The sequence below is a fragment of the Protopterus annectens genome, chromosome 6.part0 (genome assembly GCF_019279795.1).
Source record: "Protopterus annectens isolate FY-2018-M chromosome 6.part0, PAN1.0, whole genome shotgun sequence".
Lineage (NCBI taxonomy): Eukaryota > Metazoa > Chordata > Ceratodontiformes > Protopteridae > Protopterus > Protopterus annectens.
In genome coordinates, this window is record NC_056737.1 from 829,321,812 (window position 1) to 829,337,635 (window position 15,824).

Genomic DNA, 15,824 nt, shown 5'->3' on the forward strand with positions numbered 1-15,824 from the left:
TTAGTACCGAGACCCCCTTCGCCGCCGACGGTTCAGGAGCCGAAGAAACCGACCCTGGAGCCGAAACACTCACCTGCGGCTCCGAGACCAGTGGAGCCGAGGAAAACTCAGATTGGAATTCTCTATCCTGTGGCTCCGAGACCAATGGAGCCGAGGAAGGAGACCGAGACTTAGATCCCCTATCCTGTGGCTCCGAGATCAGTGGAGCCGAGGAAGAGGACAAAGACTTAGTTCTTTTTTCCAGCGGCTCCGACGGACTTGTCGGAGCCGAAGACTTCTTTTTCTTCGATTTCGAAGAGGGAGAAGAGGATAAAGCTTCCTCAAAGCCTGGTTTTAATAAACCTTTCAAGATCAACTTATTTTTCCTCTCCTGTAGTACACGAGAGGAAAAGGCATGGCAAACACTGCAAGATTCTTGCAAGTGTTTAGCCCCTAAGCAATAAACACAGATGCCATGGCCATCTGTTAACGACATTTTGTAGCCACATTTCGAACATTTTTTTAAAGCCTGATGGCTTATGCTCTTTTTCTTTGCCAGACATGACCCACAAAGCACTCGAAACACAAGGAAGGGAAGGGAGGGAAGACCTCTAACTAAAACGCTCAACAAGAAATAGGGCAAAGGCCCTCTAACTCAAACAGGCCTAGCCCGCCAAACAGAAGGAATCACACAACACCAAAAACAAACACAGCCAATCACAAGGTAGTACAGACGAAGATAGCTATTAAAATAGCTGTTTGGTTATAAAATATTTAAGCTAAGAGCAAAAACGACCCAAAAAGGCCAAAAAGAGGGGTACTTAGCCACAGCCAAGTCGAGACCACGTCGTTACTTCAGAAGCGGCAAACGAGATCTGGGGGTTTGGGGGTGGTGCATCCTGGGATAAGGGGGTTGGCCCAGCCAATGAGAGACTTTGTGCTAGTGTATCGGCCGAGTCGGAGCCGATCAGTTATGAATGTAGGCGAGATAGGATCGCATTACATCATTAATTTAATTTAAAACTAAATTAAAGAGCATTTTTTTCAGGAAAGTAGTTGTAAACATTCCACATACAATGGGTAATATTTTAGATACACAATATATGCATTTGGGTTCATTTTCAAAAGTAATTTCTGTGCTGATTCATCTAAAGTACACTTTTCGTCTGCATTCACAGTTTTTTTCTAATGATGAATATTTACTTGAAATATTTCCATAACCCATTCTTATCAACTTGTTGAACAGACCCATTTGTATATTTTGGGGACTTAGTGTTAGTAATTCAGGTTTATATTATATGATTGCATCATTTTGTAAAATGTACACTTTGTTGTCCTTTTCTTTAATGGCTTTGTTCCTTTCTGCAGTGTTTCATTCAGTTGTATGCTCGTTGTCACATGCTACATTCAGTGTTTTACATTACTGTTATCTTGATGCTCATATGAACTAGAATCATAGCTGAAAGGATCACTTTGACCAGTCCATCTGTGTGGTTAAACAAATAAATAGTAATGCAATTGTTAATGTCATATTCTGCTCACCTTACTTAAATCATGCAACTTAGAGCTGTGTTACATTATTTCCCTTCCAGATGATCTTAAATGTGTTTCTCAGTAACAATGAGCAAGTTTTGACAGAAGTTCCAATAACACCAGAAACAACGTGTCAAGATGTTGTTGAGTTCTGCAAGGAGCCTGGTGAAACTGGCTGCCATTTGGCTGAAGTGTGGCGAGGAAATGGTGTGTATATCATTCTTTACTGTTGAAAGTTTTGCTGGAAACCTGTACTATGTTGGAAACTTGGTATTGTAAGATTGTTGGTAAGAATGGCATAGCCTGTCGATGATTTGCAGAAAAGAGCTAATCCCCCTATTTGCATTTTTTAATTAAGATGTTAGTATTTTAATTGTCTTTGTCAAAAGTGGCAAAACAGTCATTTGGATAGAATTATAGTTTGGAGTTTACCACATCTACTTGATTATTCTGAGCTCGTATAACAGTGGTCACAAGAGCCTGAACAACTTGAGTACACAAATTAACTTAATGCCTGTGCTCAAACCTAGTATTTCATAATGTGACACCGAAAAAAGGCATTTTTGCAAGAGGACATTCACCTTGCATTCCCTGTAACCCCCTTAATTTATTACTCTGTTTCTCTGAGGTGGAGGGACCTCAGAGTAAGTCACTGACAGGCAGTAAAACTCATGCCTAGCTCTTTCTGTTATATACTCCAGCCTCAGACCATGTACAACCTATCAACATGCAAGCATTTACAGTGTCGCTGTACTGAGAGGCTTACAGTGGGTCACAGGCAAGCACCTGCTTGAAGGTATTATGCTCAAGTAACTGTGATTTGAACTTTATGATCAGAGCAGTCAGTAGTTGTCTTTCATTTTTTTCCTCATGCCAAATTTTCCTTTTACCTTTCTGTTTGACTTGAAGCTCTCTATTTTTTTATTTAATTCAATAGTTTTTCTTAACACAGGTGAAAACCTGTAAGTGGTGTCATTTTTATTCCATAAAATCTTTTTCAGTTTTGAAATTCTTCATATTTAAATATCGCACTTAAATCATCTATCACGTCTTATCTTGCAAACATTTGATCTAATGTCAATTTTCATTCTGTCCTCAACTGGTTTGGATCTGATCCGACTTGGCCGCTACAAAAGCTTGTGGTAACCAAAAAGCTGTTGAGCTTCTCCCTTACCCATTATGCACCAACCGTAAGCTACCTCAAATCTCATTTGCTGCTTTTCGTCAAAAGACATGGTCAGCCTAGCTCTCCAGCTTTCACAGATAAATGATAGTTTTTTTCATTTAAAAATTTTCTAAATCTTAATATTTGCTTATGTCATGTTTTATTTATTTTTTTTATATTTCTCATCCCTTACCCTCATACGGTCTCGTATTTCCTCAATTACCATAAGTTAGTAATTTCCTCTTTTCAAGTTTTTAGTTGTAATTCTATCTTATTACCTTTTTTATACTTTCTTGTAGTCCTTTGTTACCATTTTTAGTGCCAAAGAAAATGGGACTGGAGACGAATTTTGGATCTCAGCAACTTGAACAAGTCAGTTTGACATACCAAGTTTCGGATAGTCACAGTTCAGTCCATTCTCCCCTTTCTGGGCAAGGACAATTGGATGTGCTCGCTAGACTTTCAGGATGTGGACTATCGCTTAAAGATGAACAGATGCTCCAGAAGGTATTTACGCATGTTCTTTGTGTTTCACTGTTGCACTCCTGACTTGTGGGATTTCCTATTATGAAAGCCATTGGCCGGCCCGAATACCAGAAAAATTTTCCTCCTCCCTATGCTGGCAGATGCCTTAACCAGCATCAGTGTGCAGAGGTATATAGGGAATCAATGTACGTCATGAAATCAGTTTTTGCTTGCCATCAGAGCCTGAAGCAGTGTTTTAGTTCATTGGTCGATCTGCACCAGAGAGAATTTGTCAGAAAGATAAGTGCCCCGCTGGGGAACTCATTTCTGTTGCTTTAAACTCATGTCCGATAAAGTAAATACTTTTCTGTGCTGTGGTAAGCAAATCCCACACAGACTTCCACTCTCTTTGTGTCACCTGTTTAGGCCCAGGTCACGACATCCCTTGTTGCTGATTTTGTACCCACTTTAATTCTAGGATGATCAGCTGTAGAGCCGAAATGTTAGCTAGATTCCTTAGTCTTGAGTCTTCTTGTCAGTGTCCGATGGTGTTCATTGGTTGTCTGGGGGGTGAGCAGCCTGGGCGAGGGAAAAAGAAGACAGACTCAATCTTAGGTCTGCAGACGACAAACATTAACCATCTGTTTCTCACAAATGCAGTCACCATCAGCCACCTTGAAGAAAAAATGCTGTAAGGTACCAATAAAGGCTGTCCTCCTTATCAAATGTGTGTACTGCAAAAAGCGATAACCAAGTTAACACAAACTTTTATTAAGAACCAAGCAAAATAAAAACAGATTTAGCGCTTTCATCTCCTAAGATGGAGACTTCATCAGAATCATCTGCTTTACCATACTTCCATCATTTAAATAGTGTTACAATACATTCCATTGGTTGGTCAATTAATAAACTATGTTAACCCATGAGGGTCCAGTAGGTTATAATATATAAAGTTCATATTACATTTTGTGATATAAATAGCTAAATAGAACTTTAAATACAAAATAAATGCAGATCAATAAATGTTAATTTGTTTCACACACAATAAAAACACCCTACTACAGTTCCTAATCACACTAAATTCTCTAACACTAAGCATAAAAATAAAGCACAGGTTAACATTTTCCAGTAACAATATCTCATTGTACAGAAATTACTTCAGTGCATTACATTTCTTTCCCTGAAAACATATTTAAAAAATAAGTATATATATATATATATATATATATATATATATATATATATATATATATATATATACACACACACACACACAAATGAATTGATAATTAAATACATTGTTAATGAATCCTAAATATATAAAATTCATAAATAACCCCATATTTGTATTAAATTATTAAATATAAAATGTTAAATGTAAATCAATCCACAATAATATACAGTAGTGTACAATAGAATTCTTTGTTGCTTAACCCCCCGGGAATAGTATACGTATATTCTTATATATTTTATTTACATTTCTTTGGGTCTAATGAAAGTAACTTTAAAACTGGTGTAATGGTAATTGTGTCTTTCGGCTTTTCCCGGTTAGGGGTCGCCACAGCAGAACTCCGGTCCGTTAATGGTTGGTAGTTGATTTTTACATGCTACGTTACCAGTCCTGACGCACAACCTTCAACGAAGGTACGCTCATTCACGCATGTCTCCACACAGAAGGCGCTCTAGCTGAGAATCGAACCGGACAGCGGCTTACTGTGAGGTGACATATGATCATTAATACCCGGACTATTGCAAGCATCCAATCTTAGCTGCCATATAATTTCCCGAAATTCCAGGTATGTCTCCCACTCGCCTCCCTTTTCATTATGCCTAACTTCTTCTAAAACCCAAAATTTTAAATCCATAATCCTACATTTTAACATGTCTATATAGGGCATTATTTTCATTCTTTTTGTTTATGTCCCGTATATGTTCATATATACGAACTCTTAAATTTTGTTCGGTTTTGCCCACATAATATGCCCAACATGTTTTACAATATGCCAGATATACTACTCCCTTTGTGTAGCAACTAGAATATGTATAACTCCTAAGCTTAAAATGAATACTGGGTATAATCAATTCCTTTGTGTCAGCTATAAATGGACATTGTGCACATCTCCCACATTTATAAGTACCAAGTCTTGCACATGCCCTCTCTGTGTTATCACTCTGTTTTTTCTCTAATATATTCTTTAAGTTCATATTTCTTCTAAAACTATATTTTAACGGTTTTTGAAATACTTCCACTCTTGTTGGCATTCTGCTAAACATATTCCAAATCCCATTAATACATTTCTTTATCCACCCCATTTCTGCATGGTAAGTCAACGTTAAATAGGGTAGTTGTGTGCCAAGTTGTTGTATATTATTCCTTAATTCACTATTTCTTATAATATGTCCACTGGTCAATAGTGGTAAATACTCCATACCCCATTTTTGTATCACTTCTTTCTTAATAGTCTCAATCATCGTATCTGGGTACCCCCTTTCCTTAAACATATTATGAACATTGTCCACTTCTTTCATGAATTCCTTCCTATCCTATGTCATTCTTGCCACTCTAATCATCTGCCCCTTTATAATAGTCTTTTTAAGATAGTGAGGGTGATCACTTTGATAGTGCAAGTATGAATTGGAATAACATTCCTTTCTGTATATGTTGGATCTATATGTTCTGTTTTCATAATCTTTATTAATCCTAACATCCAAATAGTGTATTTCATCCATTTTAGTTTCAGAAGTAAATTGTAAAAAGTCAGTACTGTGATTTATAAAATCCATAAATTCATATATAATTTCCTGAGTACCTTCCCATAAGATGAAAATATCATCCAAAAAAACGGTAATACCTCACAATATTGTGACAAAATCTGGATTTAAATACATGTCGTTGTTCCCAATATAAAATAATTATATTGGCATATATTGGGGCACATGCCAAGCCCATCGCCACCCCATCTAATTGATGGTATATGTCCCCCTGAAAGTAAATATAATTGTATTTCAATACTAGTTCCATATTCTCTAATACTAGTTTAAATTCATCCGGGGTCAAAAATTCAAATTCAGCAAGCATTTTTTCAAACCATTCCAAACCTTCACTGTGAGGTATTACAGAAAATAAATCCTTAACATCTATTGTTAGCAATACAAACTTGTCCTTAAATGGACTAGTACCAATTTTATTTAAGAAATCCCATGAGTCCACCAAAATATGTGAATACTTGGGGTAAAACTTTTTAATTTTGTGTCCACATATATGGCTAAAGACTAGGTTCTTGACCCTTGTGAAGTAACTATGGGTCTCAAAGGGGGATTTTTCCAGCCCCTTATGTATTTTGGGGATGCCAAAAATTGCTGGTATTACTGGTTTTGCAACACTAAGGAAATTAAATAAATTGATATCTATCAACCCTTGTAATAGATTATCTTCTAACATCAGATCTATTCTTTTATATGATATATTTAGTTTGTTCCTTGAAACAATACCATACCTATTGTCCGTATCCAAAATACTTAACATCCTGTTAGTGTAATCCCATTGATCCATTAGCACTACCCCACCTCCTTTGTCGGGTTTCATCACCCTAATTCTCCCATTGTTACTTAATTCTTGGAGTATTTCTTTTTCTTGTATTGTTAAATTACTTCTAGTCACCTTTCTCTTAGCATATTCATTCCTTACCATACTTGTAACACACATTTCAGATTTATATATATCCTGTTGCAGGGGGGGATTGAAGGTACTTCTTTTCTTCAACATATTCCCCTGTATATATTGTGGGTTGTCCTTAAACATACATGTCAAATTTAATTTCCTGGTAAAAAGTTTTACATCTCTGTCTCAGCATCAATGGATGATGCTGCAGTGGCCAGATCTGGTTCCTCAGACTGCTTGTCATTTTCTCCTGGTCCCTCTAGTGTCGCATCTGAAGCCATTTAGGGCCACAAGCTATACACTTATGTATCTGTAATGATTTCTTCTGTTGGCATGGTAGAACCACTCTTCCTGGTCTCAGGTGAAGGAGTGGGTGTGAAGCTCTACTGCATAGCAGAGAAAAGGTGCCTGGTCACTGGAATAGTTTACCTGTGTTGAGCCGGTCATTTTCCAGGGAGTGCCCGAGGAAAATTTTACAAATTTGAGATGAAAGTTTATTCTTCTACCACTTTAACTTTCAGAATTTTAAACCAAGTTTTTAATGCACTTGCATCTCCTACAATATTCTTGTTAATAACTTTCTCCTGCTTACATAAGGCACATTAGTGGACGACATGTTGAATGTCATTCATTGTGCTGCTCTTAATTGTGGGGCAGTAGCTCTTAACATGGCGTTTGTATGTCCCTGCTGCAAACTTTGAATTAGCCAGTAATGTTTCCCTTTTCCAAATGTGCTATTTCCTGTGTGTTTTGTCTGCCTGATTTCCTGCAGCCCATCTTGTTTCATCAAAACATGGCATGTCATGACGCTGATTCATAAACAAGGAAGGTATGTGTGTATTTGTAATAATTGTACAGGCATTTTTAAAACCAATCTAAAGTTCAGAACTGTTTGTTTTCACAAATGGACTTTGTAGATTAACATGTTCCTTGGTTCTTCATTAACATGGAAGAGGTAAAGCATACCTTTTGAATTTTATCTTTAAACAGATTGCTGATGCTAATCCCATTCTGAGTGATGCGGATGGTAAAGCTTTTGACAAATTTCAGAAGGAAGTTTATTCTTGTACTACTTTAACTTTTAGAATTTTAATTGCCAGGTTCACATTAAAGTCTTTGCTTTTGTATTTTGAGAATGTGGAAAAGTTAACTGTTGTCCTTCCCACTTCTGAGGTGAGGAATCTTTTGAATGCCTTTATTTTATTTATTTCATGAGGTCAAACATTCTGTAAATTGCTATTACAATGGTTTTGACAGTGTCTCCAGAGTTGCTACATATGTGTTTGCTCAGTTACATTTTCAAAATTTACCAGATGACATTAAGATTGAGATTTTAAACTCTTCTCTGGTTGAAGAAGTTCTGTTTGGCTTTTCAGAAGGTGAGGTTGTTAAGAGATTTAATGAGAGGAGGAAAGTTTATTTAAGGGGTATCCCAAATCTTTCAACCTTCTTTTTTTTTTAAAGTGAATAAAAAATTTTCTTCCACACCAGTTCCCTTTTCAAAAAGCAATTTAAGCATCAGGGTGTCAGCAAACAGGATTTTGAAAGGCAGTGTCAAGAGATGTTCGAAAAGACAAGGGAAAGCCTGACTCTGCCTCTTCAGCATCCGTGGCCGTCTCTTCTTGCCTCAGAGTCTACATTTTCCTCTGGGTACCGGGTCATTTCAGGGAAATAGGCTGTGAAAGTTATTCAATGGGGGGGGGGTACAACTGACAATGGGAGTCCTACCCACCTTTTCAGGGGATTCCTCCTTGCCCAGTAAGGCAAATGTCCTTGTTTCCTCTAGTTATGGAGCAAATGTTATCTCAGGTTGTGATTGATCCCATTGGATACCTGTGCTAAACATCCCCTTTCTCACTTTTCTGTCAAGATTCCAAAGTTCAAAATGTTATCCATTCAGAACCTGTTGACTTTTATCCCTTTGCTAACTGTTACGGTAAAGCTAGATGTTTACTGTCACATTCCCATTGGCAGATATTTCAGTTGTTAGGATTTTCTGTATCTGGTTGCACTATCAATTCTCTGTCCTAACTTTAGACTATCTACTGCTGCAAGGATATTTACAAAGTTTCTGGCTCCAGTAATTGTTTTTTGCAGACATCAAGGCATTCACATTTTTCCATATTTGGGCAATTGTCTTATATTTGTAGACACTAGTTTCTGGTTGTCAAGAGTGATCAGTTGTTCAGAAACTCTCACTCAGTCTGGAGTTTTAAGTGAACTTAAAAATATTCCCTCATCCCTTTACACAGAATAACCAAAGACCATGCAGTCGGGGGGGGGGGGGGGGGGGGGCAAAGGTTATAACTCCAACAAAAACAGGAATATCCAGGAATTCACCACAGAAGTGTAAAGCTGGTGAACATATCACGCAGAATGAAGTAAACATAAAAGTACACTTTCGACAATGGAATACAATAATGAAAATTAAGTGTTTTAGTCCAGCACACAATGAAAATGGGCTTTATCAGAACTAACCAATCAGTAAACTTGGTACTCTTACCCGCAGTGAGCAAGATGGAAAGATTCTCTGTTGTGGGATTCAAGTTTTTTATGCTTCAGTGAACCTTTTCTAGGAATCCGAGAGGTGGCAAGAAAATGTGGTTCCATTAATCTCTGGGATGTTTCCAAGATTCGTGTGGGGATAATCTCTCCAGAGGCAGAGGAGGAAATTTGAATGGTAAGACGTCACCCTAGAGGCAGAGGAGGTCCGCAGAACCAGGGCTTCAGAGATTCTTTTTCAGACAGTCCCTTTCAGCACTCCTTAAGTGCTGCCCAACTTTCCAGCTGTGGAGGCAGTTGAGGTTCAGTTGTTTTTGCACCCGTATGCCTGGGCAAGTATAACACAGGACACATGGGTGCTAAGAATAATATCCAGAGGTTATTATGTACCATTTTTTCTCCTTCCTTTTCATCAGAGGAAGAAAATTCCCAATGTTCCACCCAATCAAAGGACTGCAGCAGCTTGTAGACAAAAGGTCATCCAAAAGGTCCTGCCAGAACAAATAGGATTTGGAAGTTATTCACATTTTTTTATAGTGCCAAAGAAAATAGGGGACCTTAGACCCATTTTGGATCTAAGCAAATTGAATTAGTATGTAAAGAAAGCAAAATTCCAAATGGTCACAATTCAGTCCATCCTACCTTTTCTTCACAAGGACGATTGGATGTGCTGTATAGATCTCCAGGATACGTACTATAGTATAAAAATAGATTGGTGATCCAGAAGACATTTACTCCTTTGACTGGGAGACCGTCATTACCAATTCAGAGCTCTGCCCTTTGGACACATCGCATCCCCCAGAGTGTTTACCAAATGCATGGCAGTAGTGGCAGCTCACTTGAGACTGAAGGGATTCAAGATGTTTCCATATCTAGATGACTGGCTCCTCACTGCCCCCTCCAAGTATCTACTTCATCACACTCCAGGGATTATTTGCCCCAGATTGCAAATCTTTGGGTATTGCAGTAAATCATGCCATGTCATACCTAACACCATTGTAGAGACTGTAGTTCAGATACGACAGCACAGGTAGCATCACTTCCTCATCATTGTATTACAACTATTAGAAGCCAGGTTCACATTCTCCTTGCCCACCCATCTCCTCTGTCATAGTTAGTATCTCAAGCACTAGGATCAATGGTAGCAGCTACTTCCTCTAGCATGTTTCTTTATACAGGTTTATCCAATGTACTCTTGCTGTACAGTGGTCCGTTCTATGTCAACCCCTATCCTTTCCAGTAAAACTCACCCCAATTTGCAAGCAACACATTCGCTGGTCGATACAAATAGACAATATTCATCTAGGCAGACCCTTTGTTCTGCCAAACCTAGTAGCCACAGTGACCATGGATGCTTCTCAACTGGGTGGGGGGGGGTCCTTTTTTGGGAAGAACGGTCCAAGGCATGTGGTGTCCCAAGAGACAAATGTACATGTCAGTGTCCTAGAAATGATAGCTGTCCTATTAGCATTGTAGGCATTTCAAGATGCTTTTTCCTTGGGGACTATTGCAGTTCATAGCCTGGTACATTAACAAACAAAGAGGAACTCTTATCCCCTTTGCAGAGAGGCCATGAGAGTTTAGAAATGGGCAGTCTCATCAGACCACTTTCCAACTGCGATTCACATTCGGGGAAGATGTGCTAGCAGGCAAACTTATCTATTCTGATGCCTCAGAAGTAGTCTCTCAATTGGTCTGTAGTGGAGATGATCTTCAGGCATTGGAGCCGACCTTGCTGTGACCTGTTTGCCACTCCCCTCAACAAGTGCACCAAGTACTTCGCTGTTATCCCCCCCTCAGGGGAGTCACCAAGAGATGCTCTAGTGCACGCTTGGCTGTCGGGGCTCTTTTATGCTTACCCCCCACATTTCCAAATTTTAACAGAAAAGTCGACTGAAGAGCTCAGCAATTCTCTCTGCCCATTTCTGGCCTCATCAAGTGTGGTTCATCTTTCCTCAGTCTCACCTTCTTTATCCCCCATGGATACTGGGACCAACTCTGGATCTCCTTTTTCACTCGTCAGGGTTCCAACATCCCAACATTCATGCCCTCAAACTAACGCATGGTTTCTCCACTCCCAGTAATAGACAGTCCAGGCTTTCTTTCCCTGTAAGTGACATTATTTTGGCCTCTCAAAAAAAAGATTCTACCAAAAAAGTGTACAAAAGCAAATAGGAAAGATTCTCCCTTTGGGCATCAAATAAGGAATGGATCCTTTCTGTGCCCCAATTTTTGCGATTCTTCAGTTTTTGACCACTCTTTTTAAGGATGGAGCTACTTTCTTTACAATTAACTGGAAATTGCTGCCAGTTGAAATTTTTCATGAGGAACAAACCTTTTCCCCTGGCATTGTCTAGGTTATGTAAAGCTTTCCTGAAAGGCATTTTTCCTTTTAAGGCCTTTGATAAAGGATCCCTCACCACCTTGGGATATGACAGTTGTACTTGAAGGTCTAATGCAGAAACCCTGTGAACCATCAGACAGATCTGATTTAAAATTCCTGACATGGAAAACTGTTTTCTTGGTAGCCGTTACTTCTGCAGAAATATCCAAGCTCCAGTCTCTTTCTTCAAGAACTCCTTACATCATTTTTCATAAGGATGAGGTCTCCTTACGGGTTGATTGTTCCTTTTACCTAAAGTGGCTTCTGAAAATAACATTAACCAGTCCATTCACTTACCATTATTCTTTCCAATTTTTACAGTAAAGGAGAGTACATGCTGCATCTCCTTGATGTGCACAGACAATTAGGTTTTTGTCTTCACAGGACAAAACAAACTAGAAAGTCGGACCAACTTTTTGTTTGTTTCTTGCCAAAACACCTGGGTTATCCAGTCTCTAATGTCACTTCAAACAAATGGATTACAGACTGTATTTCCTGGATTTATTCTCAGAAAGGCATGACATTACCTAAATCTCCCAAAGCTCATTCAGCCAGATCCATGGCTGTATCATCTGCTTTTTGGACAAGAATGTCTGCTGATGAAATTTGTGCTGTAGCTAAATGGTCCAATGATTGTACTTTTGTTTCTCATTGTTGTTATTGTTGTTGTTTGTATTTCGGCTTTTCCCGGTAAGGGGTCGCCACAGCAGAACTCCGGTCCGCTAATGATTGGCAGTAGATTTTTACGAAACGCCTAGGTGCCAGCCCGACGCTCAACCTTCAACGAAGGCACGCCCATTTACGCACACATGTCTTTTGAACGCTACCCAACCACGGGGAGGACATGCAGACTCTACACAGAAGGCACTCCCAAGCCCAGCTGAGAATCGAACGGGAGAACCTCTTGCTGTGTGGTAACAACGCTACCGCCATACCACCGCAGCATTGTTTCTCATTGCAAATTGGATATTTCCAGAAACAGAGCTGCCTTTGATTTGGTGATACTCCAGAATATCCTTCTATGAGGGCATCCAAGATCAATGTAGCTGTGGACTCTGTCCTATACATTGAGGAAGAATAAAAAGGTCAACACCCGATTTAAAAAGTTATGTACTTGCCATAACTAGGCATCTGTGTTGTCCATTTTCATTCTTCCTCAACTTCCCTCCTATCCATCTCCCATCCTTTTTTTTTCTGGAGAGACCTATTGGACTGTATTTGGAACCTACAGTTCTGGGTTTGAGCCCTCCTTTTTTCTATCTATACCTGTCTCTTTAACTATAGAAATGTATGGCAGCAAATTTGATTTGAGGCAGTGAGGATGGAATAGAACATTATGGGTAGAGGGAGGAGCTCAAGAGCTGGATCCAAACTCTGGAATATGCTGCCTAGTCGGATCTGAGGGTCGGATCCGTACCCATACTTTGAGGAAGAATGAAATTGGACAACAGAGATGCCAAGTTATGGTGAGTATGTAACTTTTAATTATACTCATCGTAACAAATCTATTCCAGGCAGAGTCAAGGTTGACTCTACCAGGACCTTGGTTTCATCTATGGCTTTTTGTAAATGGTGGATTCTAGAAGTATTCTAGAAACTGCTAGTTGGTCCTCTGTACATTCATTTACAAAGCACCTTTAAACTTGATTCCTTGTGTATGTCTAGATCAAGGTTTGTTATTGTAATGTCCCCACTCTGGGCCAGTAATCAAGGAGCCTGAATCCTCACCACTGACACTGGAGAGAGATGTCCACTTGAAACAAAAATAGATAATCTGTATTTCCAGATGCAGCTCTCTGCATCAAGAACTATTTCCCTTAATAGCACACAGAGAACACACACAGTCCGGTTTTCTCTATCCGTTTCCCTCCAGGTCCCCAATACGACTCCCTACTGGCACAGCTATAGAGTTGAGACCTCAGCTGAGTGTCTATGCCAATGCCAAATTCTCCACCACACACACTGTGAAACCAGAGCTTTGTGCCCCTGCTCCAAGCAGCTGACACACACTCTTTGAGATTTGATTTACACACACACACACACACACACACACACACACACACACACACACACACACACACACACACACACACACACACACATATACACACACACCTGTGAAAGTCTGGCATAGGTTTAATAGCTATGCCTACTTCTGCCTAGATTAAAACGTAGCTACACTGCCACTAGACACTCCAAAGCCAGCTATTGTAAGGCTCTTGCAAGCTACCCTATTATACTGAGTGAAATTAATATCATTACAAATGGTAATGTTGACCAAACAGCAAGGCTTTCAGGAGTGGCCAGAGCTGTCACCAAATATATATGTAAGTACTCTGAGATTAAAATATTCTCTAAACGACCAGCTACAATGAAACATTTCAGTCTATTTAATAATAAATAAGAAAAGAACATGAAAGTACTAAATATCTATTTACAACAAACACCCGAGTTTCGATCACAGGCAATATTAAAAACAACACAGGTGAACAGGTTCATACCGTTACAGAAAAACAATACTTAACTAATCTCACTATATTTTCCTGACTGATCTAAAGAATGATCATTCCCTGATTACTTACTACAGCAAGACAAGATGAAGTAGGTGAGGGATCCTTCTTTGTCAGGTTCCAAGAACCGACTGCTCTGAAACTTAAGTGTCACCTAGTTTTAAACATTATTTTAGTGATGGATTACAGAAGGACATCGCATACATCTGGTCATCTGACTTCTGGTTCCCATGCAAACCCCGTTGCTAGAAACTGTCAGGATTTAGCACGTGTGTGTCAACACACACACACACACACACACACACACATACAGCTTACTAAGATCTGATGCATCTTCTGGAAGTCATAAAACAATTTCAAACTTCTACCCTTCCAGAGTAGCAATTAGTTCAGAACTAAAGGCAATACAGAAGGCTTCCTAGTACTTGTTTTTCCAGACACTTTGTCTCTGGCTGTAGTCAGGACTGTAAGATGCAGTCTTTATGGCCTAGGCCCAGTAATGTAATTTCAGAACATTTTTCAAAGTTAGCTGCAGCTGGACTGTGATTAACCTCTTCTCTTCCACTATCCTCTTTTAAAACATATACATTTAATTTAGTTACAATACAGTCAGGACTCACTGTTGATTCATTTTCAACACCAGCAACTTTACAAATACATTTTCAGTGCAAGCATCTGTACAAATCAGTTTGATATACAAGTGACATGTAATTCCTTGCAAAATTCCAGCTAGCTGTGCTGGCATACATTACACATACACTGCCCTACTTCTCCTGGCATAGCTGGCAGTACTTCACATCTTCACATTTTATGACCTTTTCCAAGGGGCTGCTAGACACTTCGTCCACCTCCCAAGTTTAGTTAGCTGTGGTGGTCTACCCATGTAGGTAAGGCTACTGCAGCAGTGATCCATACGAAGAACATAGTGCAGTTCTACAAGCTGAACCTACCTAACAGTAGATGTTCGAATGATCACTGCTGCAGTAACCACTATCTCCATCCCACTTGTTTTTTTTCTGATTTTTATGCTAGGGTGTGGACATGTATTTTTTTTTGTTGTTCTAGCATAGCCCTTACAGGGCTCATCCTCTCTCTCTCTGCTGACAGGAAAGCTCTGAAGGGCTTCACGTCCAAAGTTGTCTTTTTGTCAGCTCAGTTTGAGCTGCCTGACAGTTCAGGTGTGTGGAAGGTGACTGGCTGTTATATCCTTGGCAGGATGTAACCTGCATAACTAAGGCTACTGTGGCAGTGATTATTCAAACATCTACTGTTACAGTAACTTCAGCTTACAGAATTATGCTTTTCTTTTGTTCACTAGTTCAGTTTTGGCAGTTTTTGATACCTGCTTTATACACTTTGTGGTCTTATGTGCACACAGGGTGTATGCATACATAACACCCGCTCAGGGTTGTTCTGAGGTCTGACACTGCAATTGGAGGGTCTGTACACCCCTGTAAGAGTAGTATTTGCACAATAACACACACACTGGAGGGTATTATTGCGCTTAGAGAATGGGCTATCTGTTAAATTGTGTTGTATTTGATTTTTTTAATTGCTTATATGCATGCATATTTATGTATCTATATATATATATATATATATATATATATATATGTATGTATATAT

The 15,824-nt window shown here is 39.2% G+C and overlaps 1 protein-coding gene across 5 annotated transcripts in view; it reads left to right on the plus strand.

Moving 5' to 3' along the window:
* The window catches only part of PPP1R13B (protein phosphatase 1 regulatory subunit 13B), a 2,314,431-nt gene that overhangs the window by 422,067 nt on the left and 1,876,540 nt on the right, over positions 1-15,824 (plus strand). For all 5 annotated transcript variants that reach the window (XM_044074501.1, XM_044074499.1, XM_044074502.1 and 2 more), the window contains exon 2: positions 1,572-1,719. In XM_044074501.1, the coding sequence (XP_043930436.1) occupies positions 1,572-1,719 (148 nt within the window). The remainder of the gene's footprint in view (positions 1-1,571; positions 1,720-15,824) is intronic.